Raw genomic sequence first — 17542 nt, 5'->3', positions numbered from 1 at the left:
TGACAGTGTGTACGTGTCACAGGCAGGACATATCTTATAATGATAACTTATCTCAGGCTGCAGATACGCCCGATACGGAATATAGGAGACACCCACTGAGCGAGTGTGTCTCCTCTCGCTGCTTCACACACTCGCATGCACACGATTGCACATGATCTCTCTCTCTCTCCCTCTCTCTCCGTTACATGGAGTGCTCATTATCAAATTTATTAATGGCCTCTTAATTATGTCGGCTTATCTTCGACTAAAGCCGCGGCGCTGCCCCCAGACTCCAACCAACGCTCATGTACATGTTTGCACAAAACCTTTCTCACACAGCTTATGGTGTGTGTGTCTCTTCTTGGTGCTGAAAGTGCACACACACACACACACACACACACACACACACACACACACACACACACACACACACACACACACACACACACACACACAGAATTGCTGGCATTTTAACTAACTACCTAACTATTTTGAAGGCTCCTCTGAGAGTCATTCCTTCATTTCACTCTTCATCTCCCTTTCTTGAAATAATTGAGCAATGCCCGTCTTTATCTTATATCCTCCTTCCTCCCTCCATCTTTCAGGCCTCCCATCTCTCCTTCATTCCCTCTCTATCAGTCCATCTCCCCCCATTGCTCCTGACCCCTCTTACCTCCCTCCCCTCCTTGCTTCCAGCCACCGACCGACTCCTCTCTCCTCTTTATCCTTCCATCTCTCTATCACACCATCTCCTCCTCGCCATTTTAGTGCTGCTTTTACTTCCTCGTCCCTATCTGTCCATCTCTCTCTGGCTCTCCAAGATATATGTTGTGCTCCCTCCCAAAGCGAGCAGCTTTCTTTTTTTTCTTCCTGTGCCTGTCTGCCAAGAACATTGGCTTTAAGATTTGTTTTTAATAATTTTCTCAATCAATACTTTATTGTTAATGATACATTAAGTGGTATTTTTCTGTCTGAAGCACTTCTAATGAAAACAATTAAACATAATGGTCAGTATGGGGCTAGATTATTGTCAGGGTCCACATTTTGTGGCTTAAATAAGCTAAAATAATGTTCATTGTACAAAAAGTTGATTCATTTTAATTCACTGCACCACCTTCTACCACTCACACACAGACACACACACATTTGGATGTGATTTCCTCCATGCTACAACCTAACACAGATGAATAATGGCTATCATTCTATTTGAATTTATAAAAAAAAGCACCAAGTCTCTTTTAAAAGAGTAGGTGAATACATGATGGCAGTGTAACAGTTTGTGTGTGAACACACACACTGCTGCTGTTTTTGCTTATGGATCTCCAAACCCCCTTAATAGATGTGTCCTCATATCACAGCCATTCAAAGTTAAAGTCTTCCAGAACTCTGTGGTTCAACAAGAGCTGACAAAAAGTCAATACTCTCCACGGGCCCCCACTTTGTAACAGAGACACCTGCAAAGTTCAGACATGACACAAGCTGCAACCAAAATAGACTCATGTCTCCAATTCATGCTCAGTGAGGGGATGCTGACACGTACAAAAACTAGAAGTTAGGAGGAAACAATCCCTCCATCAGCCTAATCGTCATGTTAATGAAAGATTATAAAGACAATCTAGTGTGATACAACATTATTTAGACCTGCTGACCTGTGGCATCACACTTATATCTCTCTCTCTCCATCTTCCTCCTCCTCCTCTTCGTCTTCGTCCTCCTCTTTTCACTTGGTTACCTCTGGCTCGAGGTCAGACTTCAGTCTGTCCTTGTCTGTTCTAATCACACCATCACCCAATTCACTTTAGTCCCAGAGGGCTCGAGGGGGTGGAGGTGAATGCTTCGCTTCACAACACACGTGTCTTCAAAAAAGTGCCATGTGAATTATTTACCCCTCTACGCTTGTTTTAATAAACTCAGCAGTTTCCTTTTCACACTTGTGGCAACTAAGAAACGTCGATTTACACCAAACATTGGCAAAACATGAGTGTTACAGAGTTGAATGGAAATGATAAAAATGGGTTTCCTCACAGAAAACCTGCTGGTTTGCCGATAGATTGTGACACCGAAGGTAAATTTGAACGCCTTTCCATGCATTAAGATCCAAACTGTATCTAATGGCAGCCTGCTGTTGGTGATGTTGCATAAAGGAACCTGTTGTGAGATAACTCCATCTGTGATACAGAAAGACACTGAAATATTATTTTTGGTATCATGAAACTATCTTGCACATACATATGGATCAGTTAACCTGCTTATCTACTGATGTTGTATCCTATAGGGCTTAAGCTTTGATATTACACGACAAGGCATTCACAGTAATCAGGGGTTAATCTGCATGCGTGAAGTACTTAACTATGGAGTTTGTACTGATGATGAATGTACGAAAAATCAAGACAGCAGGTAACATGATACCAAGTCTCTCAATTCCAAAAGGCCCCATCTCTCTGCCAGGGTGCTAAGATGGCATCCCGCCACATAGTCCATGTCCCTCATGGATCGAGCAGCCGCAAGGCCGACCACTGCCTGATGAGAGAAGGCAGAGCGGAGGGACAGCTGGTCTGGAGCAGGCAGCTTACGGGAGAATCGCGAGCCGAGTCCTTTACGCGCAAGAGAGTCACACAAATGAAACGCGTGTGCACATACGAATCTGAGACGGACCTGTCTAATTGGGATTCAGCTCTCTGGGTCCAGCTTGTTCTCTGTCACTTCTAATTTCAGCCACTGAGCCGCTCTACGTTTCTGTCAGCTCATCATTTATCCGTCCACTTCCATGTTCCAGAAGAAATGTGTACGATTATTCCTTTTGTTTCTGCGGCAGACGGCGACTCACAGGGCTGCGCTATATGTTCGCGTACAGCCTGACGAAAGCGGTGGGTTGAGTTTAAAAACTGATCTTCTGCAATTTTCAAAATGTTGAGCCTTGATTTAGGAGTGAGACATGAATTTGTGATGAGAACTGTTTGAATAAGTCATATCATCTGGTTTCATTATAAGGATTTAATGCTGCAGGCCTCCATCGCAGCATGTCCTTAAATGGATTACATGACACACACTGAACATGAATACATGTGATAATATATCTATTTATGCATTGAACATGAAGGGGGAGAGCTATAGACGTTCTCGAGATATGAGTCATCACAGTGGACAGCATCATGGGTTTGAATCTGTCTTGTGACCTTTGTGAATGTCAGCACAGAACCGCTGCTCCATCCCGTCACTTACCACTTCAAAACGTCTAATAAAGCTGAAATGGTTTTAAAATAATGATGATAAATATCTGTGAATGGCTGTCCTTCATGGCCCAACGGCCTTAAGGGGCTCGCGACGTCTCAACTCGCGAAGATTTGGAGCAGGACTTCCTGGCGGCTCTGTCTCTCTACAAATCCACCATGAAACCACAAGCTCTCTAATTAGACGTAAATGGATGGAAATTGTTTTAAAGGGGACATATCATGAAAATTCCACTTTGTTAGTGCTTCTACACGTTAATGTGGGTATCTGGCATGTCTACCAACCCAAAAACTCTGGAAAAAAAACACTCGCGCGTTTTGTTATGGTTCCTCTAAGTCAGAAACGTCATGCTTGAGTGACTGGAATGAGCTTCCTGTGTATTGTGTCGTCACAATACACTGGAAGTCTCCCTACATGGCCTTGCCCCCCACACTCGCAGCGCCGTTCTCAAGCACGCAGCCGCCTGGCTCCGCTTGTTGTTGTACCCGTTGAATGTCGGGGTTCGGGGGTAAATGATGGTCCCCCCCCCCACCCCTCTCTTTCTCTCTCTGTCTGTCTGCTTGTGTGCTTGTAGTGGATGGGCAGAGGGGGACATTTAATTATGTGATTGGGAAAATTAAAACTCCAGGACAACAGAAGGGAATACAAAGTATGGGATGCATATTTGATCATTTATATCATATAAAATATGTAATTTATATCGTTTAAAATCATGGGGGGAGAGGGGGGAGGGGGGAGCTGGCTCATTAGCATTTAAAGGAACAGGCACTCAAAACAGGTCACTCTGTGGAGGGCTGTTTTAGACAGGGTAAAAAGGGTGCTGTTTGAAATGATCCTTGTGGTAGTTTGACCAAAGTATGTTACAGACATTTCATTAAGACCCCAAGGAACCATATCAACTTGTGGTAAAATGGGCATGCTATGTCCCCTTTAACTGACTCCCCGCAAACTTATAGAACTTTCAACTTGAAGATAAATAGGATTTAGTGAGTCCTCCCACTCTCTCCCAATATCTGTCAACTGCTGTGCAATGAGCGACCAGTAAATACACACACCTTCACACATGGATTCATGATGAAAATTATCTTAATACAAGGCACAAGATCATTTTTAAAGTTATAATCCTTTAGATTTTCATCATATCAAATCCTATATGGGCAATACTGTCTCTGTGATCTCCACTGTATTTGCCTTGTAATATTTGCTTCTATATTATAATAATAGCTGGAATTTATATAGCATGTTTAAGTTACCCCATGCTGCTTTAAGGAGCTAGGAACATTTTAAAAATAGCATATATACTCTATATATAGTAGAACATACAAAAAGTGTAATTCGTAACATGGAAGACAACTGCTGGTGTCATAAAGAAAATAATTGTGATCTGAAACCTACATAACTTTTCATCAAGCTTTTTGGAACAAGGTCTCAAAGAAAATTTGATGGCATTGTGCAGTAAAACTAGTTACTATGACAACCAGTGACCAGAGGTGTCACAGGATCAACCAAGACCAAACTAAGGGTTATAACTTTAAACATGATACATTTTTTTGTCCCCTTCTTTCCTGCAGAGCTCTAAACAAGCGACATGTCATCATTAAGCACCAGTTCCTATACCTGTAATGGTTTTGTATTCTGAGTGTGTTTATTTTTCCGCCTCTTTATTAAGAGTGTTTTCTGTTTAATTATTACCTCCTTGTGTTTCATGTATATCCTTGTGTTTATGTTTGTATTGGTTGTTGTTTCTGTGTCTCTGGTTTTCCCCACTCCGTGTTCTGTTTCCTGTTTTATTTTGTAGGCCCTGCTCCTAGTGTGTTTTTCTTTCTTCACTTCCTGTCTTTGTGATTGTCCGCACCAGTCCTCATGTGTTCCACCTGTGTCCAATTACCCCTGCCTTCCCTGTGTGTGGATATAAGCCTCTGTGCTTCCCGTTGTCCTTGTTGGTTCGTCGTCGTAATGTTTGTCGTGATCTCCTGTCTCATGTCCTGTCGAAATCTTGTGTGCTTTTTGTATCCCTTGTCTCCTGAGCTCCCGTCCTGTGCATCTCCTCATAAGCTTCTGGTGTTTTCCCCCATGTGCTTTTTGTTTTTTTCAGTAGAGGACACTTTTGTTTAAACTCTGCATCCTGGGTCCATCTGCCTAACCGAACCTGACAATACCGGACCGGATGGCAACTAGTTAGCTTCCCCGAACCCGAGTCGATACGACAACAAAAGCCCTAAACATTCATCCGAAATCATAGTCATTCTCCTTTTAAGTTCTGGTTTTGTGTCCACAAACACTTAGTTCATAACTGTTTTTTCCCCCGAAAACAGCTGCCAAGAAGTGAAAATGGTGTTTAGGAGACAACTGAGATGAATAACAGTTATTCGCAAAAACAAAACTTTGAGCCTAAAGATTCTATCTGTATAAATGAAGTATGCATGACTATTCTCTGTGAGCAGCCACTTTTATTTAATTAGCGGAGGTTTAACTGTAAAATCTGTCTGCAGTCATTTGGTCTAATGTTCACTCTTAAGGCCTAATTTATGATGAGCCTACAACAATCAGGGTAGTGATAATTCCCCTTTGTTTCCGGGGGCAAACATTAAACTTTATCTTGATGTGACTGTAGCTTATTATTTCATGATATAATCTCTTGGTTTAGGCAAAAGCTAACAGTAAAATAGGTTTAACAACAACAAATTGTACTTGACTAATAAGATGTTAGATTTGGAGCCAGACTTGATGAACGGCTCGAGGGGCTTTCTCTCAGTCTGTCTCTCTCTCTTCCTCTGGCTCCCTCTCGGCAGAATGGGAGAGTAATTGCATGATGGATAATTTAATGGCGGAGGTAAAGCCCCAGTTTTAAAAAGGAGCTTCTCCTCTCATCTGCACGCAAAATCTCTTCTGAGACAGACATTTCTAGAGTAAGTATTGAACGTCCTGTGAGTGTGTGGGTGGCTGTGTGCATGCGTGTGTATGTAGAGGGCTGGCGAGGCTGGCGTGTCTCCAACTTTACAGATTGATAGCACATTAAAGTGAAGGACACATCACGCACCTGTGCTTTTGTACCACAGGGGGACAACACACAGGTAGACAGGGTGATGGAATCAGCAAGGTGCCCTGTGCGCGCACGCACGCACGCACGCATGCACACACACACACACACACACAAATGTACAAACGTGTGTTTTTCAAAAAGCATCAAACACATGACAAATCCTGACGCAAAGAACTCATGTATGTGCTGCAGGTCCTGATTCAACAGCTACACATTTGCTTTTGAAAGCTCACCATGCCCCGAGGGGGTTGATACAGTATAGATCCCAGCTCTGTTTGCACCATGTGCTCTTATGTCATCACCGTGTGTGTGTGTGTTTATATACTGTGTGTTTACAGTCAGTGTGAGGAAGTGAGGCGCTGCAAATGTAAACTGCTTGCCTGTCCCGGTGATTTGCCAAATTTCTCTCCCAAACGAGAGATACTGTTAGAGTTTGCATTTGTCTACGCAGCCTGTGTGCATGTACATTGTGTGAATGCCTGAAGTGTTACGTCTGCTCCGTCTCTACACTGCAACTTAATGGATTTCCCCTATATGGTCGGAGCTCTCGCCTCTGCTGTCTGTCTATAAATGCACGCAAGTTACATTATTCAGTATTATTCATGTTCTGACTGGGTGACAGCACTTTAAGTACAGCAACTGCAGCGTGCGTGTTTGAGGGCTGCACAGGAAACAAGACAGAGGGGAAATAAAAGAATGGCAGAGAGATGACCAGGGATAGGCCGACATAATAAAAAGGCGAGTTGGCAGAACCTGACGTAGTATGAAAACAAACACATAATAACCTGGTCCCATTTAAACACAGGAATAAATATCTATATATTATATAATATATGTTATATATAATATAAATATTGTGTGTCTGTGTGTGTTTGTTTTTAAAGCCAACAAAAACTGGACGCGTGGTGGATTTGCCTTCTGTGCCGCTGCACAGAATAATAACATCAGATCAGCTCCATTAAGATGGTCATACGCTAATACACTATTATCCACTATGATGCAAACAAAGAATGCACTTTCACATTATATATATTTTTTAAACGATAATAAAAACTGAAGCAGCAGGGGTCAAAATCCCCCCCACATTTTGGCCCAAGTAAAGCTCAAAGTGAGCCTTGTGTCAAATGTGATCCTACATATTTCATAATTCTACTCTACCTCTACTAATCTTTCAAAAGACACTTTAAAAAGAAATCTATATAGCTTTTTGTTGACACTCTGTCAGATTTGTAATCTCCAACCTGATCCTATTGTCATGGTAACTTTCCCCGACATTATGGCAGCTCTTTTCATCAGAAGATTGATTTTACAAGCTAAATAGAACCATAACAAGCAAAAATAATATCACGTCTCGCTCTAATATACTGAAAAACAGAGGCTCACCTTACTCTGTGTGTTTTTCCATTGCAAAGACAGTATATTTCAATTTTTTTTCTCTACAAGCAAAGTAAGGTAATATGACGAATGAAAATCTGTTTTTAAAAACTTTGGGGGCATTTGGACACGTTGTCTGACACGTGGTGGAAGGATTGATACCCAAATTAAATCTCTGTCAATAACAAAGCTCTCGGCCCAGTTTCTAAGCTAATCATACTCTGAATACAGTCTGAGAACATGAATACTAATTTAAAAGTTCACCCAAATTATATAAAAACAGCCTATATATAAGAGCCTGATATAAAAAGAGAGATCCTAATATAATGGAGGTAAAGGGAAGTGTATTTGTGGTGCTCACAGCAAAAGGACCTTTATACATATAACTCTCTCAAAAATATTTCCACCAATAAACCTACATTTAGCAGTTGAAGCATTAAGAATTTTAAAAAGGCAAAATCACAACTTCTTCAAAAACTTACACTTGCTTCATCTGAACTACATGAGGTGTATTTCAGTGAGTCACTGAACGAGTGGGGCCAGTTTCTACTCATTAAAGTTAACCAACCATCCACTTTTACAGCTGCCAGCAGCTAATGATCTCCAATTATTCTACATGCTAAAGGCTAAAGAATTTGTATTCTACTGGAGCCGCAGACTTGAAATGTTGAGAGTTTCTACATTTCTTTATCAGCAAAGTTGTATTCCTAATTATAATATTTCAAAGTTCATGTGACAAATATATTGTCGCAGGGCGAGATAAGATACATTGCATCTTTTCTGTCACAGACAAACGTTGAGACTGAGGCACAGTGTGCTGAGCTGTCGGCCCGGAACACCTGTCAGTAAATCCGACACCACCCTTGGGTGCCACGGTCTCTGTGATCAAAGTAAATTAACACGTAATCAGATACAGACGCAAGCAGGAAAGCATGCACACACAGGCTTTTCCCATTAGGCCGCTTTATTCTCGAGCATCACTCGACAGCAGGTTTGAAGTGTTTAGGGTGGTGTTTGTGCGTGTGTGTGTGTGTTTGTGTGTGTGTGTGTGTGTGTGTGTGTGTGTGTGTGTGTCTCTCTGCTTATCTGTTTATTGCTGTTGTGAATATATATGCTGTTTCATGCCTCTATATCGTGTTTGGAATCTAGTGAGAAGGCTTTAATGCTGTGTCTCAGTTGTGTGTGTGTGTGTGTGTGTGTGTGTGTGTGTGTGTGTGTGTGTGTGTGTGTGTGTGTGTGTGTGTGTGTGTGTGTGTGTGTGTGTGTGTGTGTGTGTGTGTGTGTGTGTGTGTGTGTGTCCCAAACCAACATCTCCATGTGACACACGTCGAGCTCAACTCGCGCAACGCACACAAACCATGCGACAAATTGATTGCATTAAAAAAAAAAAAGCAGCCTCCACTGTCCTCAGCATGTTAATATTGCGATTTAGACAACAGGAATTGATTAAAGGGACAATGCGCTCTTCCTGTGGGGAATTGTGACATTGAGGGAGGCAAGGTTGGGCGGGCGGTGGGGGGGCAAGATGCTGACTCAACGCTTGCCAGTCGTTTGTTACTTGGGTTCTCAAGACAGAAAATCCCAGCAGAGTGGAAATTGTCTCATGCAAAATAAGATGTCAAGTGCCGTTATAGATAAATGGATGTGTACATGAGCCCCGTGTGTATGTGTGTGCATGCGTGTCAGCTGGAGGTCATTTGAAGAGCAACGTCTCCAGATCTGAAACCCTTCACCTTCATTGCCCTGCTCTCGTTACACTCTGGTGTTCTCGGCGCCGGGCTGTGGCGTGCCGTGCCAAGAATGCGCCACATTGAGTCCAAGCAGCTAACCTCATTCCTACCAGGGCACTGCAGCGCTCATAAACACATGTCCCCACCAACTCTCTCTCTCTCTCTCTCTCACACACACACACAGAGAGTTTAGACACTTATTTAGTAAAACATACACAAGCAAACTTTTCGCTCACACTGAAATACAAGAGAAAACACACACACACACACACAGTCACACACAGAGGCGCTGCCACCAGAAATATTCCATTCTGTCTGATAATGATGATTGATGCCCATCCAAAAAGTGCTCTGCAGCAAAACAAATAGTGGTTGGCTCCATAAATCAATTGGTTGGGAGGGCCGACACTGAAAGTCCACATTGATCATCATAGGCTAAATGTTAGCATCTCTGAATCATTTACTCCAGGCACCATTTCATACGCAGCATCTGTCGCATTGGCAGAGACAGAGACCTGCCACAACCAACAGCGGCTGTCAAGTAATGCACAGCGTGAGGACGTGGCAATATTTAAAAACATAACCCCATGACCTTTGATCACCCAAATCTAATCAGATAATCTGTTGGTCCAAACAATTCTGTACCAAAAGATTTTTGAGGAAAAAAGGGTTTTGTGAGGTCACAGTGACCTTGATCTTTGACCTCCAAATTCTAATCAGGTTATCCTCTAATCCCAGTGAATGTTTGTCCCAGATGTGATTAAATTGGGTGTTCCTGAGATATCACATTGACAAGAATATGAAATCTCTCAGTCCATCTTTGAGTTGAAGTGAAGGTTTGTACCAACCCCAAGCATTTAGAGAGATCGACCAACCCCCCAAAATGCTACTGAAGCAGCAACTAAGGCATAAAAGGAGGAAGGAACTGTTGTGCGTTCAAACGTGAACCTGTCATTTTTTATCTGGGTGCTACAGAGAAGACAACACTGAACAGCCAATGCATGGAGTGAGTCAGCGCAGCACGTTTAGGCTCATAGTACAGTCACATCATTATTCCTCAGTTACACATGCTGTACATTGGCCTTTTCACAATATGTCACACAAGCCAGTAGGCATGTGTGGTGCTATACATGTACGTCAGAGTCGAGAAGTCATCCTCGGGTTCTCAGTGAAACAACGGTTGATTGTCAGGTTGTCAGTTCTGAAATTTACAAAGCATTTAATTTTCCTGTCGTATGTTCAATTAATGAAAACAACAGATTCGTTGAAAAAATGATTTTTTTATTTTGTTAATAACACTCCAAAAAATTCCATTTTGTTTCCTTAACCAAAACTACGGCTCTCATCCATAGGCAGAGATATGAAGATGCATCTCGTATGAGAAGAATAATAAACAAATTACATTAGACCTGCATCACGCTAGCTCCTGAGCCATTAACAATAGAACGGCCGTTACGTAACATGGCAGCACAATAGCTACAGTATCTCTGCCATGGTAGCATCCAGTGAGTAAGTGACTGGCCCAAAGACGAGATGATTAGTGACAGGGGGGGATATACAGCAAGTGGAGAGAGACGGGCAGACACACAGGTGGAGAGAGACGTTTACAAGAAAGCCAGATGTCCTTGAGAAGACAAGCGTGTGGGGTGGCAAGGGGACGGGATGATCAAAGCTGCGGGACAAAGGGAGGTGAGATAGGGAGCGGAGGAGAAAGCTGGTCAGAGGACGGACTGAATGGAAGGAGGAGAAAGGGAGAAAGCTGAGCGAGAGAGAGAGAGAGAGAGAGATATAGTCCTCCCTGGTGGGGCCTGTCCAGTGTCCGGTCTATGAGGCAGTAAATCGCCCCGGTTCAATGTGTGCTCTCCAAACGCTGCCACACATTATTGATAAATCAGTGTGTGTTAATGAGAGGAGCTGATGTGTCCTGATGAATCACGGCACAACAATGAGCCTCACACTCTCTCACACACACACACACACACACAAACACACACAATCTCAGACTGTGGCCGAGGTGGGTGTGCTGACTACTGTCACACTGTCATTTGTCATTTGTCTCCGACTCAAACGTGCACATATTCTCTTCCACACACACACACGTACACACACGTACACACACACAAACCAATTTGCAGTAGCTGGATGAACACTTGGCCCCGTGCTGCAGTAACAACTCAGAGTGTTATTCTATCCTGTTAACAGAAGAGAGGAGGGCTTCCACAGCAGCAGTCAGAGGACAACACAAGCTATTTTGGTTTCACTTTGATATCGAATAGGCGGCTTAACATCCTCATTAGATCATATCAGACCCCCCCCCCCAACACACACAGAGCACGCTACCCACAAAGCCCGGGACAAAATTATCTCCCTTCCACACTCTCTACCTAAATTATCATGAAATCTCATTATTTATTTTTGTTGTGATATTGTGAATATGAACGTGTGGGTGTATTTTTCTGTTTGTATTTGTGCAAGTGTGAGTGCATTTCTATTCAGACATAAGATGTGTGTCGAGCTAAACTTGAGTAAGTTTGTGTGGTGTGTGTGTGTGTGTGTGTGTGTGTGTGCAGGGCAAGCTGACCTTGTTATAAGCTGAGTGGGCTGTAATGCTGGGGCATCATTAGTATGGGTTAGGTGAGGGTTGAGAGAGAGTGTGTGTGTGTGTGTGTGTGTGTGTGTGTGTGTGTGTGTGTGTGTGTGTGTGTGTGTGTGTGTGTGTGTGTGGGATGAGAGTGTAAGAGAGGACATACGATGGGAAGGTATGTGGGTCATGCAGGGACACATACAGGTAGGTAGCAAATGTTTAAGGACACACACACACACACATACGTTTTTAGGTACAATTCCCTCCCCGGCTCACCTCACATGGCCTTCAACACTACAAAGGGTACCTGAACTGTCCGGCAACAATGGGCTGACACACTGGCAGGTCTGCAAGAAGAGTGACCAGATCTGAGGCCCAGCACATGTGAGCAGACACAGGTCGAGTCTCAAAGTTTTAATTCTTATTCAGGTTTGTTGTCAAATAAGTGATAAGTGACTTCCTGTTGCCACACACACTTTATGCATTAAAATACAAAACGCATCAGAATATCTCTGCAGCATTCTCAACCCAAAAAACACAGTAAGGGTGAAGGTGGGTGATGGTTGAAAAAAAACAAAAAACAAGATGGAAGCACAATCTCTAAAGTGTAACTTCGCCCCTGCTCTGAGACAACTGCAATTAGTACTAGTACTACCTGTACTGGTTTTGCACTGATGTAGAAGGCTGCCTATTCACTACTGGTATATGATGAAACTTTCCATTGAGTGCATTCATATTGCTCTGGTGCTATTAAGTGCGTCTCTCCTTGCAGAAAATAGCAGCAAACAGCAAATGCTACTTTTTAGTAGTTGCTGTAAAACACTATGTATAGGTCCCCACATTATATAATTTTTGTCCTTATTTTCGTGATGAAATTTGAGTCAAGAGTCAACATCAGCTAGCAGAAGGTATCCAGAGTAAGAGAATGGAGGCCATTTGAAAACAATGGCAACCAACCAAAATACTACACAATGCAAGAGACTGTAAGCCATTGGATGTGCAGAGAAGGCCAATAGAAGCCAAACAATGCCAGCAGAAACAATGGAGGCAAGCTGGAGGCAAAGTGAAGGCAAGCTGTAAGCAGGCCACTCTGAAGCCCTGCCAGGAGGAGGAGGAATGGGAGGAGGAAGTAGAGGAGGAGGAGGTGGAGGCTCAGGAATATTTGAGTTGTTTATTCCCGACCAGGGGTCAACTGTGGCCTCAGGCTGAAGCTCAGAGACGGAGGGAGAAACTCACACATGATGAGGATGTACACACACCGACAGCAGTTTTCGTGCACACACACATGGGAAGGGGTCAGCAGTGCCCTCCATAAGATGAATGCACATACGGAGACTGCTTGAGAGAAAGATGAAGACGCACAACGTCACACGCGAGACTTAACTCCTCCTTGACTCCTGTGATGGTAAAAGCCTGAAATGGGGGAGCTGGCATGTCTTACCACAGATTCCATACCTCGTCGCCACAATTACCATAATTAATCCATAAGAGTGTGAGGAGCACTGAGGCCATTAGGATGAAAATGGTTTCAAACAATGGGTATGGTGCACGAGTGGCCTTTTTCCAAAGAGCTGGCACTGCCATGACCTGTCCAACATATTTTACACCCGTAATTACAATATAGAGTGCAGCTGCCTCTATGGCAGATGTTGCTTCCCACATTAGAGGTTCCCCACATAATTATCATTATGAACTTGGCACGCAGAAGCATAAAATATAAAGCCACACACACACACACACACACACACACACACACACACACACACACACACACACACACACACACACACACACACACACACACACACACACACACACACACACACACACACACCAATTCACAGAGGTTGTACTGTATGTGGGTTTGCAGAAAGGCAGATGTGGGAAAAGGCGCACACGTGTCTGCAGGATGGTGAGGTGAGGACAAGATCATTCAGGAGGTACACAAATAAAGAAAGCTAACTTGGTAGATGCCGCTGTCACTGCGTGGGTTCGCCTAATAAACAGTAGCAGGCAGACCTCGACTTAACACCAGTCCTGCTGTTAGAGCATACCATGCATACCCCCACCCCCACCCCCACACACACACACACACACAAACACGTTATTGATTAGCTCCAAAAGTTATTAAACTGGAGATAACCCCCAACATTATAATCCCACCAAGCCTGGTGAAAATCCATCCATTCGTTGTTGTTATATTGTGCACACACACACACACACACACACACACACACACACACACACACACCACCACAACACACACGGTGAAAACAACACCCTGTGTAGCCAGAAACAGAAGAAGAAGAGTAAAAGATGGGGATGACCTGTCTTTGACAATGGATCTCGTCTTTGCGAGTTGCATCACATCCATAGTTGAGGACTGATGAGAAGACTGCTTCATGTGTTTACCGGCTAATGGCTGCCAGCTGACTATCTGCTACCTCGCTGTTGAGTAACAGTTGTGCATGAACACTCATGTCCACTCATCTGGTGGTTTTATGTGACTGACAATGCAATCCCACTTTCACTTCAATGTGGCTACAATGTGTCCCTGACCTCCTCAAGGTGGTTCGGCCAATCGCAATACGATCACCCAAAATTGATGAGTGCAATCCAATCACTCAGCTCTGCCGACTCAAATGTGTTTGTGTGTCAGTGTGTATGTGTGTATTTGTGTTTACTGCTCAGTCCTGCCTGTCATACCTTTAAAATAGATATGCATTTCAAAATAAAGTCACAAAGTTGCATTGAGACAACAGAACTTCTGAGGAACAACGTTATTGTTACGACACAATACATGCGGTATCTTTGTCTGTACTGCATATGGTGATTGTCATTTTGAGCCAAACTCTACATAAATCAAATGTAATTGTCTAATTTAGCTTCAATGAACAATTTTCCAATTACATTTAACAGACAAACACACAAGATAAATTAGGCCACACCGTGTTTCGCTTGCCTTGAGGGAAGCACAGGCAGAGTAATGGCTCCCAGAATTGCAAATGAGACGCCTCCTGACATTTTTATATCACCGTAAATCACCGTATGTATGAGACAACTTTGTTGTGTGCTCACAGATTACCCGCTTGCGTGTGGATGTGTTGACATGCACCTCAACAAAGTCATCAACACAGGCACAGCTCAGGATAGGTCACGCCTCTGGTACAGATCCGTGCGCAATAAAGCAGGAATTCGCTCTGTCTATTTCCTGTACTACCATAAATACAGGACATGTTGTGTACAGCCACCAGGAAGATGGACTGGGATGTTTCCCAGATTCAGATTAAGTCCTGAACTACAAATTGCAAGTCGTGGATGTTCTCCATTAAGGCTTTACAGTTGAGGATTAATCTGTGGTCTGGCAAGTCAACCATCAAAATCCAGTTATCCAATGCAGGCAGAAAATGGAGCAAAGAAGAGGGGAAGATGAACAGCAAGCAGGAAGGAAGGGAGAAACTGGAAAACAAGAGAAGTTATGAGAACGGCCTTTGGGAACTCACCTGGTCTTTTCTCCAGTTTTCTCCCTCGACTGCCACATAGTCGAACCTTGGATATTAATATGAGGATTTGCTTTTGGCAGAGCGACTTGTTGCTCTTTGGGCACGGCTTGCGCTTGCTGGCGATCTGCCGGTTTGCTTGGGGGTCCTTGACCTCCCTGCGCTGGCGAATGAGGGAGCTGGCGAGAGCGGCCATCTTCCCAGGGCTGACCCTTCCGCCGCCTCACCAGCCTCTGGCGGCTCGGTGGCGCCCAGGTGTCGGGGGGTACCGTGGGCCACCCCCCTTCCCGCTCACCCAGGGCGACGGAGCACCGCTGAGGGAGGGGTGCAGAGCGGAGGAGGGGGCTTCGGAGGATGGACCGTAGCGGCAGGGAGAAAGGCAGAAAAAGAGGGAGATGAGGGGAGGAAGAGATGGAGGTGGAGGAAAGAGGGGCGGATTCCACAAAGGCCCAGCCAAAACAGACAACTCTCGCTCTTAGAGGTTTGGATTGATGTGCGTTTGCCTTTAAATGTCTCTCCGTTTGTTTTCTGGTTTGGAGTCAGGTTCAGGTGAAGCCTTGGTACGTCGCTGTTCCTCTTTTCAGACAAGTCATGTCGTTATCAACCCAAAAACCAGTGCAATGTAATCACTGTCCTCTGATGCCTCCGTCCCAGTCCAAGTCTGCCTTTACCTTCCTCTCCTGGCTCCTCTGAAGTTTGACTCAATCCTGTGCCAAAGGGTTCAGCAACAGAACCGTGCACAACGTTGTTGACATTTTTTTGTGAAACAAAAAAGAACGAAATAAAATAAAATCACATTCAGTCCTGGAGATCAGAACCTGATCCGGTTCAGGGGGATGACAAACGCCCGAATACCAACTCTCCAAAATAACAGGAGTGACACTGTCGGGACACACTGCTGCTCCTTTTCTTTCTCTTCCTCACCTGAAAAATGTCTCCATTCAAAACAATGTCACAGCGAAAGAAGTAGAAGAAGTAGGGACCATCCGACCTGAGGTATCAGCTCCGCAAGCTGGGACAAGGATAAAGGGTTGCGGACAGATGCTGCTGGACAGAGTGCGGCTCGTTCCCTCTAAGCTCCACTGGCATCACCCTTGTGTTCACCCACACCCTAAGAGAAGAAGGGGAAACAGACAGTCGGCTTGATAAATCCAGCATTTCCCAGAGATAGAGGTGACATTCATAAACGAGAGAGCACAGGAATGGAGACACAGGGACACTGAAAGAAAGACAGAGGGAGGGAGTGCAGTGAGTCTATCTATCCCCTCTGTCGGCTTGGGCTCTCCAACTCTCTCGGCAGCGCGTTACACCACAGCAGAGCGCAGCGCTGTGTCCTTCAGCCAGGCATGCCACCTCGCAGTTGGGAGAACGAGGGATGAATGAATGGAAGGAGACAGAGAGGGAGGGAGAGGAGATGAGGTGAAGGGGGAGAGGGGAGGGAAGGGAGGGGGGGTGCTGGCAGGTAGCCATGCCTTACTGTAGATGGTGTCCTGCCGGCGCTCATGTGAGAGTCTCCACCGGTGGGTGACAGTCGTCCGATCTTGTTCTGTGGTGTCCAGCTGCACAGTGTGCGTCCATGTGTGTGTGAGGGGAAAGTGTGCGTCTGCCCGGAACAAGACACCTCTCAGCCTCAGCGCACACGTGTGGGGGAGTGTGTACATGCGTGTGTGTGAAGGAGCAGCACAGTGTGAAGGTGTATGGGTGTGAGAGTGTGTGACAGAGGCAGCATGTGTGCGTGTGTGTGTGTGTAAATGTGAGTGTGTGTGTGTGTGTGCGACTCTCTTGCTTGTCCCTGTTCACAGTGCATTACAGAGTGAGCGCTGGCAGTGTGCTTCACACGCTCGCTCTCCCTCTTTCTCCCTCTCTCTCACACACACACACACTCTCTCTCCCTCCTTCTCTCAAGTCTATTTCCCTAAACCCTCCCCTTTGCTCTTCTTTCTCCCTCCCCCTCTCTCACTCAAATCCCTCCATCAACGTCTGTGGTTTAAAGTCCCCTCCTCCCCAGTCTCCCCTATTCTCTTCATCACCCCCTGCTGCACCGGGCAAGGCTGATCTGGGCCGGGTCGGGGCTGGGGTGATGCCCCAACCTCCCCCCTCC

The 17542-nt window shown here is 44.7% G+C and overlaps 1 protein-coding gene across 2 annotated transcripts in view; it reads right to left on the bottom strand.

The window, feature by feature from the left end:
• fgf11a (fibroblast growth factor 11a) overlaps positions 1–17333 on the bottom strand; it is an 80788-nt gene extending 63455 nt beyond the window's left edge. Inside the window, exons 1-2 of one of the 2 annotated variants that reach the window (XM_035149272.2) lie at positions 16919–17333; positions 15445–16552 (exon numbers count right to left, since the gene is read on the bottom strand). In XM_035149272.2, coding sequence (XP_035005163.1) covers positions 15445–15637 — 193 coding nt within the window. In that variant the 5' untranslated portion in view covers positions 15638–16552; positions 16919–17333. Of the gene's footprint in view, positions 1–15444; positions 16800–16918 lie in introns of those variants that run through there. The other variant, XM_047338907.1, reaches the window with a different exon arrangement.
• Positions 17334–17542: the final 209 nt, after the last annotated feature.

The sequence above is a fragment of the Hippoglossus stenolepis genome, chromosome 23 (genome assembly GCF_022539355.2).
Source record: "Hippoglossus stenolepis isolate QCI-W04-F060 chromosome 23, HSTE1.2, whole genome shotgun sequence".
In the NCBI taxonomy this organism is placed as follows: Eukaryota; Metazoa; Chordata; class Actinopteri; order Pleuronectiformes; family Pleuronectidae; genus Hippoglossus; species Hippoglossus stenolepis.
The sequence above is the reverse complement of the archived record's forward strand: the minus strand, read 5'-3'. Positions and strand labels throughout refer to the sequence as shown.